This window comes from Heliangelus exortis, chromosome 17 (assembly GCF_036169615.1).
Source record: "Heliangelus exortis chromosome 17, bHelExo1.hap1, whole genome shotgun sequence".
In the NCBI taxonomy this organism is placed as follows: Eukaryota; Metazoa; Chordata; class Aves; order Apodiformes; family Trochilidae; genus Heliangelus; species Heliangelus exortis.
The window spans coordinates 3,458,751-3,475,521 of NC_092438.1; the positions used below are offsets into that span (position 1 = coordinate 3,458,751).

The window sequence follows — 16,771 nt, forward strand, 5'->3', positions numbered from 1 at the left end:
GGTATAGTTTGTCACAGAAGCTCAACTCTGCACCCAACCTATACTCTCCAAATACCTGAGCCACATATGAATACAAATTTCACCTTGTTATCTGAAGTTCTTTTGCCTCTGGATTCGCTCTCCATGGAGACAGTGTCCATGTCTTCTTCTGTGCAACAGAACAAAATATTCACTGGCAGTCTAAAGCTGCTCCATGCAGCACGAAAGAACTGCTCAATCCTTTTATATAGTAACTGAGATGGCCTGACACCCTACTGCCTTTGGGGGAGAGCATAAACCCTTTGATCTCCAACTTTCACACTGCAAGAATTCTCCTCCCTTGGGCTTTTGAGCAGACCATAGGCAATGTGTGCCTAATCTATGTATGTGTGTATCTATACACACATATGTACAGACACAAACTCCAGTAAGGCCATCTGGTTTGCTGATAAATGGAGCCCAGGCAACACCTTTCATTCTACATCTATTTCCTTATGCCTCATTCAGGGCAAATGCCCCTCATAAGCAGGGACAAACATCCATAAATGCTTTGCAAAAGGACCCTAAACATCAGCTCACAATGTCTGTGCCCCTGTCATCATACAAATGTCACGTCATGGCACACTGCTTTAGATAAGGGCAGAACTTGTAATGCCTCTTTGACAATGTGAATCAAAACTGAACTTGATTTTGAGTAAAAAACATTAAAGGAAACATCAACCTGAGCTTAGAAAACAAATGTCAAAGTGGTGAAGGGCTCCAGGTGACTCTGAATGCAGTCAGTCACAACCAATTACTACTAAATGTTTCAGGTCCTACATCTGTGTCAGGAGTTCATAACTCAAGGGACAAAAGCTGAAGCAAACATTTCAAGCTTTAAGGTGAAATCTTAACTCCTCCAAAGTAAGTGGGAATTTTTCCATCAGCTTCAGAAGAGTTCAGGATTCACACTGGACACTACATCTTTGAGGACAATAGAAATTCTCGGATTAATTTCACCTTAAGTGGTCTTGAAACCATAAGAAGCAGAAATATCAAGTAACTGTGGTGTCCTTGAGCCTGGCTAATAGAAACATTGGCACCAGGAGCATTAGAGCTCCTGCACAGGGATGTGGATGAATCACAGAGGTATCCAAGGGCAGCATTTCACCTAAAGCCCTGACTCTGCCACCTGTGTCTCATCTCTGACCTTCTAACACACCTCATGCACAGGACACACACCCCTAAAGCCACCATGACAGAGGCCACAGAACATTACCCTGGGATACTGACTTGTATTTACCCTAGAGTCTCCAGTCTTCGTTTAAGAGACTTCAGTATCAGAAAATTCACCACCTTCCTAAGAAATTAAATGCATTAAATGCTTTTACCACTAATAACATACATGGTATTTCAAACACCACCAGGAGAAATTCCTGTGCACAATTTGCTTTGCTTTTACCCCATCACTTGCTTTGATGGGGACCTTGCAATAAGTTTGGCACAGGATTTGCACAGAAGTAAGCATCAGCCGTGGCACTGAAATGCTGTGAAATGCAAAATAGGATGCTAATGACAAGTCAAGACATTACAAATCAGCCACAGTATGCAAAGGATGCATTACAGATGCAGCAAGCAAGATAACCACGTGTTAATGCAACATAAGCCATCAAGTGTCTCCTAGTACTGGTTTGTGTTGGTTCCTATCACCTCTGATCTCTACAGCTGTCATCCAAAGAGGAAGTACAGTAACACATCAGATGGAAATAGAAAAATGACATTTTTAAACTCAGAGTAAAAACACAGTTTGTCTTGTGGATAACAACACACACTAAATACTACACTAAATACAACCTCACCAGCCCAAAGTGTCAAAACAGCTTCTTGGCTAATTTAAACATATCTGGATAACTGAATAAATAGTTAATAAACCAGTAACACAAAAAGTGTTACTCAACAAGTCTGTTCAAATTTGCAGGAAGTTTTCTTGGTTTGGTCTGAATTGTTTGGTCAACAAATTTCTGCAGACAGAAGTTTAAGTTGCAGCTGAGTGTGCCTTCAGCATGTAGTCTTATGAGCCACTGAGGAAACATCTGTGTTCATTTTGTTTATTCAACTAGCGTTAGAGCATTAGAGATAATAGGAAAGCATCTTCTCAAGGACTTATTGCTCAAAACACAGCAGCTGAAAAGACCAAAGGGTTCTGTTTTTTTTTTTCCTCCCCTTCATACACACACACACAATTGCTTAAGGAGTTCAGTAATCCTACAAGGAGTATTAGGCTTGCAATACATTAGGTACATTCGGAAGATATTCTTATTTATGTTGAAATGTGCAAACCAAAGGACTGCATAAGTACTGGTGTTGAATCCTCAAAAATAAAATGCACAAGAGTGAAGCAGCAAAAGCTTCTACTAATGATAAGCAAACGCCAGACAGGGAAATGTCACCTTCCACTGACTACCTCAGGGCTGAGCACAGGTTTTAGGCCACAGATGTGTGCAGCTCACAGAAAAATTATCCTAATTACAGACATAGCAGAAAGAAGATAAAATGGGTCCCCATCCACCAGCTGCTCTGAAACAGAATCAGCTGCTGTGGGGCAAGCCAGACACAAACTCAGCCCATGCAACTAGTGACAAAATCAAACTAGCAAGTAGCTCCTATCACAGTCTGGCACTGGACTATCCACCCCACCAAACCAGATCCTGTTAAACAGCTGAAGAAGCAGGGTCTCTTCTCTTGTGGTAGGAAAGATACTAGCACAACCCAGCAGGCAGGTTAAGGGCTGGTAACTGTTTTGTCAACAGTCATTTTTTATTTTTGGTTCAAAGAAATTCAAGACTTTGGAACTGAAACAAAGAGAACTTGTCTGCTTCTCAAGGCCTGCACGGGGCTACAGTGGGCACATGCCTAGCACATACAAGCAGTATAAAACAGCTGCTTTTTGCACTGGTCTTGGAATAAGAATTTGTCACAGCAAAATGCATCAACACAGTCTTCTTAACCACAGTAATCCTTAACAGGCATTTTGACCCAAAAAAAAAAACCAAAAAACCAAAAAAAACTTAGGCTTTTCTGCAAATACACCTTTCTTTCTATTCTGCCCAGTGTGTCACTAGTCAGGTTATGAATGCCTTTTAAACCCTCAGACTCCTCTGGCTGACTTACCTGCCCAGGATACTTGCCTTGCCCCAAAAAATCAGACAAGGATGTTTTGCAAGCATCACCTCTCAGTGCAGCTTCAATAAATGTGTTGTAGTCTGCCAGGAAGTGGTACCACAGACCAGGTACAGTATACCATGACTTAGTCCTTCTGTTTGACTAATGGGAAGCAGAGACAGACAGCCCTGTATTTTCCTCCTCCACAAGAAGGCCACACAAGGAGCACCCTGTAAAACTCAGACTTGAACCCACATCCAGTTGCTGCCACGCAGCACTTTCTTCTAGTATCTAAGGATTTGGTTTATTTTCAATAAAGGCAGACTCACAGAATCATTTATGTTGCAAAAGATCATCAAGTCCAACCGATAAAACCTCCACTAAACAATTGTTAAGCCTGACACAGAGTACAAGCTGATCAGAATAACACACAGTCCTTCAACATAAAAGTCTGTGGTTTAACCTAGCCCTGGCTGATTCCCAGGCAGACCACCATGTTAATAATAATGATATCTCCTTAAGTAGGGATCAATACATTTAAATTAAATTCCAGCACAGGTAATCCACTTGAATACAAAGCAGACATTTCCAAACCGTTCAGAAACCCCACCCATTCTGGCCCAAAGAAGTCCCTCAGTAAATGAAGTTTAGGACAGCTTAAAAGAGGAAAAGCATAATGCAACATAGATGCATTTAACACACCTGCCATCAACACAGTATTTGCACTCATCAAGGATAACAGAAAGCTCAGAGCTCAGCCCTCCTGCACGGAGCATTTTTAGTAACTCAGGATGGGGGGAAATCATTAACACTGCACCACTTGGAAAGCAAGAGACCAGCACAGCCCCAGCACAGCCCCTAAGTCAGTGCCTTAACTCCCAGTGACTTCGAACTAGAGCCTGAACCAGCCTTCTGCAGCCGAAGAAAGCCTTCAGAAACAGGAGCCAATTGTTCAGGGAGGAAGAAGTTAATATACAAGACTACATTAAAACTAACAACAAAATACAAACAGCTACTAACAAGAAAAACAAACAGCACCTCCCCATTGACTACCAGAGGCTTCAAAGAACTGAAGAGATTTGTTTATGTGGCAGACTTCACACCAAAGCCTGGATAGATCTGGAAATGGAAATGAAAACACAACTTAGAAGTTGAATCCAGGACAGTATGAAATTCAAGGGCTTCCTTTCACTTACCCCTTTTAAGTGACACACACCCCACAAACAGAAAGAATCTAGAGTATTGTACATCACTGCTGAACACTGGATAATACATGGTAGCTACATTTCAAAAGCAACCAAGTGCTCCCTTAAGTCTTTGAGCTGTCCACATAGAGAGTGCTTGAAAAACCATTTGACCCTTATTTTCCTCCACAAATGCATTCATTCATGGGTCCTTGATATGAGAATTACTCTGAATTTACATCAGAGAAACTAGAAAGTGAAAATCCCCCGGAGGACTTAAACTACAGAATGAAACACCTTATTGATAACAATCTGACAGCAAGGGACAGCATGGATTCAGTCTGACAGACTGGTGATGGTACTAAAATGGAGAGAAAACAAACTGCCTTAAATAACTTGTATGAACTCTCATAAAACACTTTTTACCTGAATAATTTGCTGTAAAAAGCAAACAAACCCTATAACCAAACTTTCACATAAAATACCTTTGGGTCAAATTGTACTGTGTGAAATACGTGCATAAATCCCTGGATCCCACAGCAGCTACAGAACCAAACTCCCAAGCTATATGAACCTACCCAAAACACAAAATAAACCTTGTTCTTTCTCCAAGTCAACTACCTCTCAAAATGAGCACTTGTAATGAGATTCACTTCTGGAGAATTCCTGTGCTCCAAAAGCATGATAAATGCACATAGATTTCTCCAGTTTTCAAACTGGCTGTGCTCCCAGAGGTCTCACCAAGCTTTACAGATGACCTCTTAACTTAATGTTCTTCCCCATACAGAAACCTGTCCTGCAATTTAAAAGACTTTCCTTCTGCCCATTTCATGAGGTATTTTGCTGAAGCCTTAAGCAAAGGGAGCAAGCATCCCAAAACTCACACTCCAGAAGGAGCCTCATGTAAGGGGGGCATGAAACAGCCAGTGCTGTCTTAGATATCCCCAGGTGAAAAAACAACTTCAAAAGATAACAAACAGAAGAATACCCTATATTATAACAGGGACTTGTGAGTGAGGAGAGGAAATCACTGTTTACACTGTCTGGAAAACAAGCAGATTTGAGATCAACTTTTAAAAATTAATAGTCATTAATCACTTGCAATCATTTAGCAAGGGAGGTCATGGAGTGGCAGCCTGGCTACTATGAATGTTTAATACTGAATTAAATTGGAAAGGCTCAGGGAAGTGTCATGGCAGCTAGAGTGCTACCTGCTAATGGAAACTTCCCTTTGGTTTCAATATTATTAGGGCCTGACCTGGGCTTTTGGGAACAATATGACATTACCTTGATATGAAGTCAGGGACACAGCAAACATCACTGTGCTACCTACAGAAAGCCAGGCAGCCATGAGCTTATTACACCATTTAATCACTGTACTGCTATAAAATACTATCATCCATTTTGACCACACCTCTGTTCTTAGAAACATGATGTTCACAGATGCTGATCAAGCTGAAAGGCAGACTGCCCAGGAATCTCCAGCCCCCTTCTATGCTGAGCCATGAAGCACCCAGGCACTGCCATATGCTGGCACATGACACCTCAGAAATACAGACACAAATGTCCTCATCTGTGTGCTAGAAAAGAAGGATTCAGACAGTTTTACAAGAATGTTTCATAATCCTCCTTTCACCACCCCCAACTCAGTTAGCAGCTCAGTCAGAGCCAACTACAGTTATAATTGCCATAATTATTATTTTAATAAGAACCAATGACTTATCAAAATATTGCACTGAAGACTTGCACATCTTTTCTTGTAAGGCTGCCAAAAAGCTAGTTCATTGCTGAGGTACTGCTCCATGTATGCTGCTAGCAGACAGCACCTCCAAGTTTCTATTTATACAACTGAGTGACTAAATTCAACACAAGTGAATGCCAAAATGTAAGCAATTTGAGGCACAGTAGCTGTGCAAAGTATTATTATTCTCCTGGTGTATACACACTAACAGCTTTGTTTACTACATTTACTCCTCTTATGCTTGCTTGCCTGGGTTTTACATACTGTAGGCCAAGTTGCTGAACTTAGATGCCTTAAGGTAGCCACCTGAATCCATATTTACATTTTTAAACATCTGTGTCAGGCATCTATAGAAAGTTTTCAGTGCATCAGCAACCCCATAGGCATCTAAGTCAATCCAATTAGGTATCTAGATTTATTTCCAGCTACCCAAAGGTGAAACTCTGCAGGTTACAAGTTGTTGTTTTTTGTCAGAGTATTTTTGTTTTCTATCAGGTAATACTAGCTTGATAACAGATTTTTGTTTCTTCACATGCTTGTTCAAGATGCCTGATCCAGATCACTAGTAGCACTCCACTTCTACACATGAATCCAATTCAAATTTTCATAACCAGCAGATGGCCCTTTAGCTAGCTACAGCTCCCAGTACACTGCCAGACTGAGAAACAGGTTTCTCAGTTAAAAACATCAAGACCCTGGCAGCTGGGGAGTTCTTCATCAAGGGTGGCCACTTGTCATCCTGGAAAGTGTAGAGACAGAGCACATGACTCAAGGACTCTGTTTGTCTATATGACACATGGTAGGACATTTCTGAAGAACAAAAAATTTGCCATGGAAATGTCATTTTTCAAGTTTGTCAGTGAATCTCCCAGGTAAGGGTCAACAGGCTGGATATGATTTCAGAGAACTCACTTTAGTCAATACAGTCATGACCTCCATCACTTTTTCTTTCAAATAAGATGGTTTAACTGAACCATGTGTCCTCCTGAATCAGAGTGCAACTGTAAAGAACAAAGCTAACTACAAACAGGTTGAGTTTTAAGAACAAAAATAAAATTCAGAGAGCATGAAATCAAAAACTCACCATTAGAAAAGTCAGCAAATGGCATCAACTCTAAGAAGAATACTCAGATTCCACCAACATAACAGAACTGAACCAAAAAGCACATCTGAAGGGCAAGCAAAAGCTGCAGTATGAAGCAAAAATGAGTGCCCATGAGTCATTCAACCAAATCCAAGTTTAACTCAAGTTTACAGTTTTGTACAGCTTTGTAGAAATATTTTAAATAAGCATCCCACTTATTGTCTAATAATATAACAGAACAGCAATAGAGCGGTAGCTTGGAAAAAAATATTTGTGGGAAGCATTCAAGATCTGACCTCAGAGTCAACCACACACTATTGTGAAATCTTTTTAGCTTTTTTTACTAACTGATATTAATTTATTGTTTATTTTATTTTCATTACCAAAAAAAGAAAAAAAAAGCCAATTATAGACATACTATAAATAGTTCATCCCTTGGAGGAATCCTTTAATCATATCTAAAAATAAGTGTCCTGCACTCACCCTTTTGGAACTTTACATAAAAAGATAAAGTCAGCAAGGCTACACCACATATAAGTTTAGGCAACTTTATACATTGCTCAGTTTTTATATCCACACAATTAGAAAGTCCAATCTCTTTGCTTTTATCTCAAACTCAGTGCTGTATCTGATGTAAACCTTGAAAGTAACTCCACAGGAAGCACAGGTCCAGAAGGCACAGAGACCATTTTCTGCTTTCAAGTAAAGCCTGGAATTCTCCTTCTTGAAAACAGCTGGGCAGGCAATTTATAACACTACCCTCTTGCTGATTTCTTTCTTGATCCATGCACACTAATCAATCTTTCAGCCCATCCTACCCTTAGGCTGTATAGTGCCAATCACAGGGAAATTCTGACAAGAGAGTGAAAATCACTGAAGAAGAGGTTGTGGAAGTCCTGTGTGGAACAGGACCCTGACAGTAATACTGCAAAAGTTACAGGTGTGGCTCTTGTTAAGTGCTAGCAGCTCTACTTGCTATTCAGCCTGCATGCTCTTTAAGGCAGGGACCTTTCCTTACATGTGTCTGTAAAGCTTCTAGTGCCCAGATGGTGCCATACAAATGAATAATAATTATATTTCCATGTAGACCATTATTGTGCCTAATGTAAATTACTTTCACTGATCCAAGAGGAAATCATTTTCTCATTTTGAAATTAAAAGAGAGAGTAAAAATAATGATTACTTGTTTGATGCTATTATTATAACAATAATTACATTTGTGGGTCCAGAATCCTCAGCTGGTCTGTACTGACTTTAAAGGAGCTATGCCAATGCATGGCAGCTGACAAGCTGGTTCCAGTCTTTTCTGAAGATCTTGAATTGTTCTTCACAAGGACTGCATACTTCAAACCCACACCACTTTCATGAAAGATGGAAAGTTAAAATTAAGTGCATTTTGCAGCCTGGGGAAGAAAAATGCCAGATCTGGCATGTGAGGGAATGGCTTCCTACAATGGCACAGCTTCTAACTCAGCATCACTGCCACAGACCCTCTCCCTGGTAATTGCAGGGGACCAGGCTTTTGCAGATTCAGACCTGAAGCAACCTGAATTGCTTTCTGGAGGCACTTATCTCTTGCCACTTGTTAAAAGGCCCTACACTGTCTGAATTATTATCCCAATGTTTGTGAAACTCAACCCAGGCTTAAGAGCTCAAAAGGGGACAGGCATAATCACCAGCAGCAAACACGAAAGGGACAAATAAAGTTGGAACTCGAGAGGAAATGGCTCCTGTGGAGGAAAAAAAACAAAACAAAACACAATTATCAGACCAAAGAGGACTAGTCTGGACAGCTAAAAACTGAAAAACCCAAAACTACAAGCGGCTTTTAGCTATGTGGCTCTAAACAATCTGCTACAGATGTCAAGAAGTTACCAATGGGAGAAGGCTCTGACTTCCCCTGCTCCCACAGAGCTTGTTCAACACATTCTGCATCACAACGAAGGCTTAAAGAAGAAGAAACAATAAAAAAAAAAAAAAAAAAAAAAAGCAGGACTAAGGTTCCCAAGTCTAAAAATCAGACTTGGAACACTTGGAAGCTACTTGCTGCTACTCATAAGCTGCTCAAATATAAGCAGTTACAAGTGCCAGCAAGTATCCATGCAGGGATGTTCCTACATATGCCCAAATTAGACATCCCATTTGCCTAAATTAGAATTAAAAATACAGGACATTGTATCCCATTTAAAGAGTGACTGGAAGAGCTCCAATGAAGTGCCAGATCTTATTTTAACACTGTAAAGAAAAATCAAGAAGTGTTTGTTAAAAAATTATTCCTTGATGTTATATAATTTGACTGTTACTACAAACTAAGTTCATTTCATGCTTTCACTGTACTCCCATCCCTTCATCAAGCACTTATAAAATGCTTTATCACATATCATGGGCTTCCTGTACTGAAGGAAAAAAAAACTTGAAAAATGTTTCTCAAAACAGCTGAGACGTGGCACGTAATGAGGGCCTTTTACACCAAGAAGTGCCTATTTTGCAATAGCTAACAAGAAGTAAATGGGATCGGTGTATCTCCTGTACAACAGCTGGTCTGCTCTTGCTAAAAAATGAAAATGCTTCTATTTCAAAAGGAGCATCTGCAAAATCCCATCATACATTAAAGAACAAAAAAACAAAACAAAAATACACCAGTGGCCTGAAAAAAAGACTTCTGATGGCACAACCAAATTAACACAGATTCATTTTGTACAATACCTTCTCACATCCCCACAGAAAAGATGCTTAACGAGGTAGCTGCTGCAGAAGTCCATCAATCCAATCTGGTTCTAATACTCTCCTTAAATAATGCATACATTACTTCTCTCTTGCTGAGATTTGTTTGTTTTATTAACATGTGCCTTGTTAAGTGGTAATACTTAGAAAAAATCATTAGGAAGCTTCTAGCTGCAGATGTATTCAATCAATTTATGTGATTTCCTGGTATTGTCACCCCACTTTCTCATTACAAAATGATTAGTTGTTTCCATTTCTCCTTTTTCACTGTTACTAAAGCTGTATTGCAGCCTGATGAAGGCACTGCTAACAAGCACCACTGTACTTCACTGTCGAGACAGTATTATGGACCCATTCCCTAAGAAATACATACTTTCAGCCACCTAATAGCTCAATGTCATTAATTTTATTCACTCTAAAGTACTTTAACTAAGCTGTTTCACTGAGACCAGCAGGTGGACTAAAACACGTGAGGAACCAGTTTCCAGAGTTTCATTCACACTGGTCTGAAGTTTCACATATAAATAACCAGCTCACATTAAGCTCCCTTGCACCTTTCAGGTCTGGAGATTTTTCCAAAAACTTTTTTCCCTCCTTTCTTGTGTTAAGAGATGAAATTACTGAGGCCACATTTCTACATCAGCAAACTATTTACAGAGGAAGATGTTCAAATAGGAATCATCTGGTTGTTTCATAATATATGAAACCTATACAGTCACCAATTAAAAAAAAAAAAAAAAAAGAAAAAAAAAGAAAAATTAGGGGTGAAATAATAATTTCTGTCTTGAAATCACTTTTGTTTACTGAAGAAAAAAAAATTATTTTTTGCTTTACTGCAAGTCTGTAGAAAAAATTCCCAGCAGCCAACCATAGTGAGCATTCCAGCTCCTTGCCCAAGGCAGCAGCTCCCTCCACAGATGCCCAACTTGCTCTCACCCCAGTGCAGATGGAAAAGGCAGGGGGGAATATTTGAAGGGTGGACTTAAGAGAAAGTGAAGTAGGGTTTCCTGGGTTTTCTTTCCTATATTATATACATGTATATTTTTCTTTTCTTCCCTTTACTCCAGCACAAAAGAATGGCTGCTACTGTTGCATTCAGTCACAACAACCAATCTGTGTTGAGTAGCAACTGGATTCCCTCGCTGGTTTCTGTAACCAACAGGTATTACAGATAATGCCTTCTGGCTTCTTGCATCTTTAACCTGGTGCATCTCAGTATGCATCACCTAAGTCAGCCAGAAGAAACAAGCAATAAGAAACATCATCTACTTGTGCACCTTCAGCTGACCAACCCATGGAGAAGCAGTGGACCCAGCCCCACTCTCCACATTCCCAGAAGAATACCACATTTCCCACTACAAAAATGAAAATAAGGAGAGGCAATAGAGATCCTCAGGACTGTCTTCCCTATTTCTTTGAGTTGAAATAGCTAATCCTCACTATTCCCAAACAAATGACACTTTGTTTTCATTTTACAGTTCTGAAGGTTCCAATCCATTGATTTCCTTTGACAGCTTCATGCTGCAAGAAACATGGCATTTCTTTAAAACGAATACACAAACTTTCAAACTAAATAAATGCTTTGATCCCACACCAGCAGGCAAGAGCTGTATTTCACTCATCTAACACAGTAACAACGCACTGGCATTTCTGCTTTATGGTACAGCAGGCAGCAATGAAATCCCAGCAGTGCCACAGAGGAGCATCACTAACTCACAGCCCTTGCCTTTGACACCTCATCCCGAGGCAGAGGCCACAGCTGGTACCAGGAGCGGAGCACTGTGACCCACAACTGCCTCTCAGTGCAGTGCTGTGCATGAGCTAAGACCACGCCATGACAGATGCTCTGCTGTCACATCCCTCCTGTCACCTGCAGCCCTGAAGCAGGGATTTGCATCCCTCTTTCCTCCCTTTGGGCTCCCAACACACAATGTCCACCAAGGAGCCCTTTCCACCATTGCTAGAAGGCTGCGTTAAAGAAGCCTGAGGCTCAGCAGCATCATTGTGGTATTTTCACAAAAAGCTGTTGCATACTTTTCAAAGATAAAGGCTGATAGGGGAAAAAACAACCCGATCTCCAAAGGTGGCTTAATTCTTGCTTGCTTTTGATGCTCAAGTTTTGTGGAATGAATAATGTTCGTGCAAAGGGTACTGAACAGCTGCAAAAATTGTACACGGTTGCAAACATTTGCTGAAGTCACCACTACCAACAAAATTCATATTTCTTTAAAGATATCTATAACCTGGTTTAATCACATGTGGAACAACTGCAGGAACCTGCTTCATAGCAATGAAAGCTCCAGACAGAGCTAGCCAGGGGAGCTACCACAGTAAATGTTTTCAGTTGCAGAATAGCTCAATTCAAAATTGTTTCTTCCTGCCAAGCTGGCAATTCATGTTCAATTATGCACAGGTACAGTGGCAACAGTTTTTACTATGGTATGATGATATTTCATTTTCCAAATGTAACAGCTTATTATGTGTATCTGACAGCATTTAATAAAATTCTAAATACCTCAAACACCTGGTTCAAAGGACTGTGTTTCTTTTTGCATAGACCCAAATTAACAAGCCCTCACACTATTTATGTCTGGCTTAGTAAATAAAACACGTACCACCACGTTAGTCTTGCATATGGGTCAGAGATAAACCAAAACCAAAATAAATAAAACCACTGTAACTGCATATGGCAAATATCAGACGTAAGTTTGAGAAGCAAAATCTTATGCAAAATGTCCAAAATCTGTTTTGCATAACTATTTAGTATAAAGGCTCTTGTAAAGGCAATCAGGGCATCCATGTGTTAAGGGCTCTCTTCAGTGACAAAAAAAAAAAAAAGGTATTACATCACACACAAACATCTAGCAGCCTTTTGAGAGAATGGTCCCCAAAAAGGTACTAAACATACCACTCTCCATTAACAGACTAAAGACACAGTAAAATTAATGGCCTTTGTTTTGGTCAGGGTTTTTTTGGTGTGTTTTGGTTTTTTTCTAATTGTTTGGGGGGGTTTTTTGTTGTTGTTGTTAAAATGCAAGAAAGAAATCTTTGAAAAATCCTTGGAGGGCCTCTCAGATGGGCTTGACCCGAAGTCATTCAGATGAAACAGGACTACTGCATTCACACCAGCCAGATTCTCCAACTTTTACAAAACATTTTGATGTACACAATGGGACACCTCAACTGATGACAGCAATTTCACTTGGGCATTACATAAATTGTATTGTAAAGTGGAAAAAAGAAACAAAAAAATCCCTACCTTCTTTCACGCCGATTCTGTACGAGGTACAGACATCCATTAAACAGATATTTCCCTAATGAATAGAGTCAGATATGGAAACTGGTCCTGCCTCCAAGACAGGTAGGACACAGGTAGGGTTAGATAAATCAACATTAACACATCAGGAGGTGCACGAAATTCTCTTAGCAACGTAAGCAAGTTCTCAGGTTGTTAAGGCAGAAATCTACACAAATCCAATTTCCCATCCACTTTGCCAACAGGAACACATTTTCACCAATAAGCAGATGTTTTAAGTGTGGGATTTTGTGATTTTAAGGACGGTGACCACTTCCCAGTGCATGGGTTAAGCAAAGCCACAAGTATCATCAAGTCATCTTGAAGAAGTATTGCCAAATCACATCTGGACAAAGTACATTGACACTTGTCTTGAGCACTGTAGGTTTTTTTTAACATCAATGTCAGTGTGGAATACTCATACCGGTCATTTAGATAATGAGGGGGAAATAGGTACATTCAGCATGTGTTCTAAAACATGTTTTCTACTCAGAACCCCAGTGCTCCATCTTTAGGTCTGATGAAATCTGTCTGCACAAAGGCATGATTCATTACTGCCAGCACCAAAATAAGCATATTCTACGTCCCTGTGTCACCAGCACAGGGACAATCAGCTCTCAGGGTTTGTTCCAGCACACCGGGCACAAACCGGATGCTCTGCCAGGACAATTGTAGGACAACTGCTAAGGGTACTCAGCCTGATGCTGCCCCATAGCCCACAGAGAACGGTTATTTCCTAAAAGTGATAAGCTCTAGAGTAGGGCTAGACAGCCTGCCCCCCTATCTGCCTGGGTGCAAGTACATCACACCCTTTTATGACCCACAGTGGGGACACTAAGAAGGAAAAATGCTGGAGAAGAATGAGAGACAAAATATTAAAATAATAAAAATACATAATAAAATAATGGAGCCTGAATAGTTACATTTATGAATACATCAAGTACCAACATATGGCTACACGTTAAGACAAAAACTGAAGTCAATAATTACTTGAATTTTCACATCTAGAAAGTACAGCAGGATCTGCACACACTGGATGGGTATGTACTACCTTTAAGAAACTTATCCCAAATGTCAGTGACAGAGCACACGTGTGCTCAGGACATGGTTCTCTGCAGACTGTGGCCGACACACCCACAGACATTTGAGGATGAGGATAAGTCATCACTGAGCCCCAGGCTTTTGCTTTCTCTCTCAAGATGTAGACAGAAATGCAGAAACAAAACCACACACGCATACTTTGACCACCCTTATTTAACATAAGCCTACCAGTATAAGAATTTAACAGAAACAAAAGGATGCTTCTCCTGAGCTGAAGAATACTGGATACCAGTGGCACATGCTAACATGGATTTCCAAGGTTAGCATTAATTGATCAAGAACATAGATGCTTTTTCACATGGCTGTCAGAAAATTCAGAAATGCAACTGGCATTAGCGCTGGCTTTCCAACTCTTTGCAGTTCCAGGTCCCAGTCATTTAAATGAAAACTTGGGAGTTTGCAAAATAAAGTAAGAGACAGTGCGAGACAGCACAGTTTCAGTATCCTTGAGTTTTAAGCGGTGAATGAAATCATTGCATTAGATTTCATCGCCTGTCACCCACTGGGCCTGATAAAGCTGTGCAATAAAGAACAGCGCCTGGGCTGGCTTGAGGTTGAAAAAAAAAAGTAGCAGTGAATTAAACCCCCTGGAACATACCGGCCGGGCGGCCCTCCAGCCAAGTTCGGGGATGCCGAGGCGCCCGCTGCGGAGGCGGGCAGTGCCGAAGGGGCAGTGGGGAGAGGATCGCGCTGATGCATTTCTGGCGCTGCAGCCGCCGCCACCTCCGAGCTCTCCCTTGAGGCCCCTCCGTGGGGCCGGGACCCCGGACGGTGGTGGGAGCCCGCGCGGCGGGACCGGACCCGCACCGCAGCACCTGCGGGGAGGCGGGAGCCGTGCAGGCGGGGTGGGGGGACCCGAAACCCGGGCGACGGCGCCTCACTCGCCCAACTTCCCCGTGGCTCCCGGGCAGCCCCCTCTGCAGGAGCACAGAAACATCGTAAGACCGGAGCGCAGCCGCTCGCCCTCCCACCGACCCCCGTCCGCGCCTACCATCGCCTTGCCGTGCGGGGCGCCGGGTCCACGGCGCTGCGGGTGCTCCCGCTGGTCTCCTCCGCGGTCCCGCTTCTCGCGGCCGTTGGTGCCGCCGCGCTGCTCCTCGCCGGCGTCGAGGGAGGTGAAATTCCAGACGAGGAGGGTCTGCAAGAGCAGCACAGTGAGCGCCGCCACCAGCGCCGAGCGGGAGCGCCGCGCCAGCCGCCGGGCGCACGGAGCGGCCACCATCTTCGCTGCTGCCGCGCTCCCGAGAGCCGCCGCATCCGCCGCGGCACGGAGTTTTCAGTCGGGCAGAGCCAGACGTCAGCAGGAGGAGGGCGGAGGTGTGGGAGGAGGGCGGAGGTGGGGAAGGAGGGCGGGCGGAGGAGGTGTGTGCGGTGCGTGGGGGTGAGGGAAGCCGGCGGGGAGCCCTGGCGGCGCGGCAGCCCGCGGCCGGGCCAGCCCGGGGCGAGGGGTGGGGTTGGCGGAGGAAGAGGAAAGAGGAGGAGAAGGGGGAGAGTGGGGGGGAGCTGGAGACGGAGGAGGAGCGGCAAACAGGGGTTGCTGCTGCTGCCGCCGGCGACGGGCGAGCTCCGGCCCTGCGTGAGGAGAAGGGGGCCGGGCCGGGGCGGCTCCGCGCCTCACGGCGGGCGGGAGAGGGGAGGGGGCGGCGGGCGGCCGGGGCGTGAGGCGACTGCCATCTTCTGAGGAAAAGCTGCCGCGCGCCGCTGGCGGGAGGAGACCCGCGCGAGGAGACACCTGGCGGGTGGGGCCGCGTCCCACGTGCCGCCTCAGACCCTTCCCCGGGTGGGTCCCTGTGCGCTGCTCCCTCCCACCCCCTTTTGCTGTCACTACTATCGTTATACATTTATATTTTAACCGACTTGGAGCCGATGGCACCGGACTGACCTCCAGCCGTTTCAGGTGGACCTTTTTAGGTTCTGTCGGTCGCCCTAAAAATGGCCGCAGCAGAACGGTCCTAAATGAAAGAAAAATTAGTCAATAAATGGTCAAACTTCCACAGCTTAGCTGCAACTCCGCGTACCCTCCATAGTTTCCCTGCTCTGTGGCTATTGCCCAACCTTTCTTTCCCTTAGCGAGGCTGTTCTGGGACTGCCCGAACAGACCCACGGGTGACACGCAGCGCCGGACCGTCCGCGGGACACGGGGTTCCAGCGCTGGCGGCACAGGGGAGCTTGGGGACTGTCCCTGTCCCACAGCTGCTGCACAGCAATCCACAGACAAGGCTGGCACAACTGCGTGCAAAGAGTCAGGAATGATCCAAATCCATTCGGCCCCAGAGGAGTGAGAAGGAGAGGGAGGCGTAGTCCCCACAGCCCTGCGAAGTTTTCAAGTAGCAGGCATAGGCAGAGGTGGCTGTAATTAAATGCCCAGTGTCTCGAAAAGCATATGTAATGGATGACTGCAGTTGCCTTTTCCTCCCATACTGGTATTGGCTTTATAATCTGAAAGATCTCACTATCTGATGATTGTATTGAAGTAGGGAGGTTGTTTTAATCTGCCTGCACAGTTGTGGATTGTGTTGGGT

The 16,771-nt window shown here is 43.3% G+C and overlaps 1 protein-coding gene across 4 annotated transcripts in view; it reads right to left on the reverse strand.

Annotated features, from left to right (window-relative positions):
- Positions 1–15,687, reverse strand: part of XYLT1 (xylosyltransferase 1) — a 161,969-nt gene extending 146,282 nt beyond the window's left edge. The window contains exon 1 of one of the 4 annotated variants that reach the window (XM_071760416.1): positions 15,241–15,687. In XM_071760416.1, the coding sequence (XP_071616517.1) occupies positions 15,241–15,471 (231 nt within the window). In that variant the 5' untranslated portion in view covers positions 15,472–15,687. The remainder of the gene's footprint in view (positions 1–15,240) is intronic. The other 3 variants (XM_071760415.1, XM_071760417.1, XM_071760414.1) reach the window with 3 other exon arrangements.
- Positions 15,688–16,771: the final 1,084 nt, after the last annotated feature.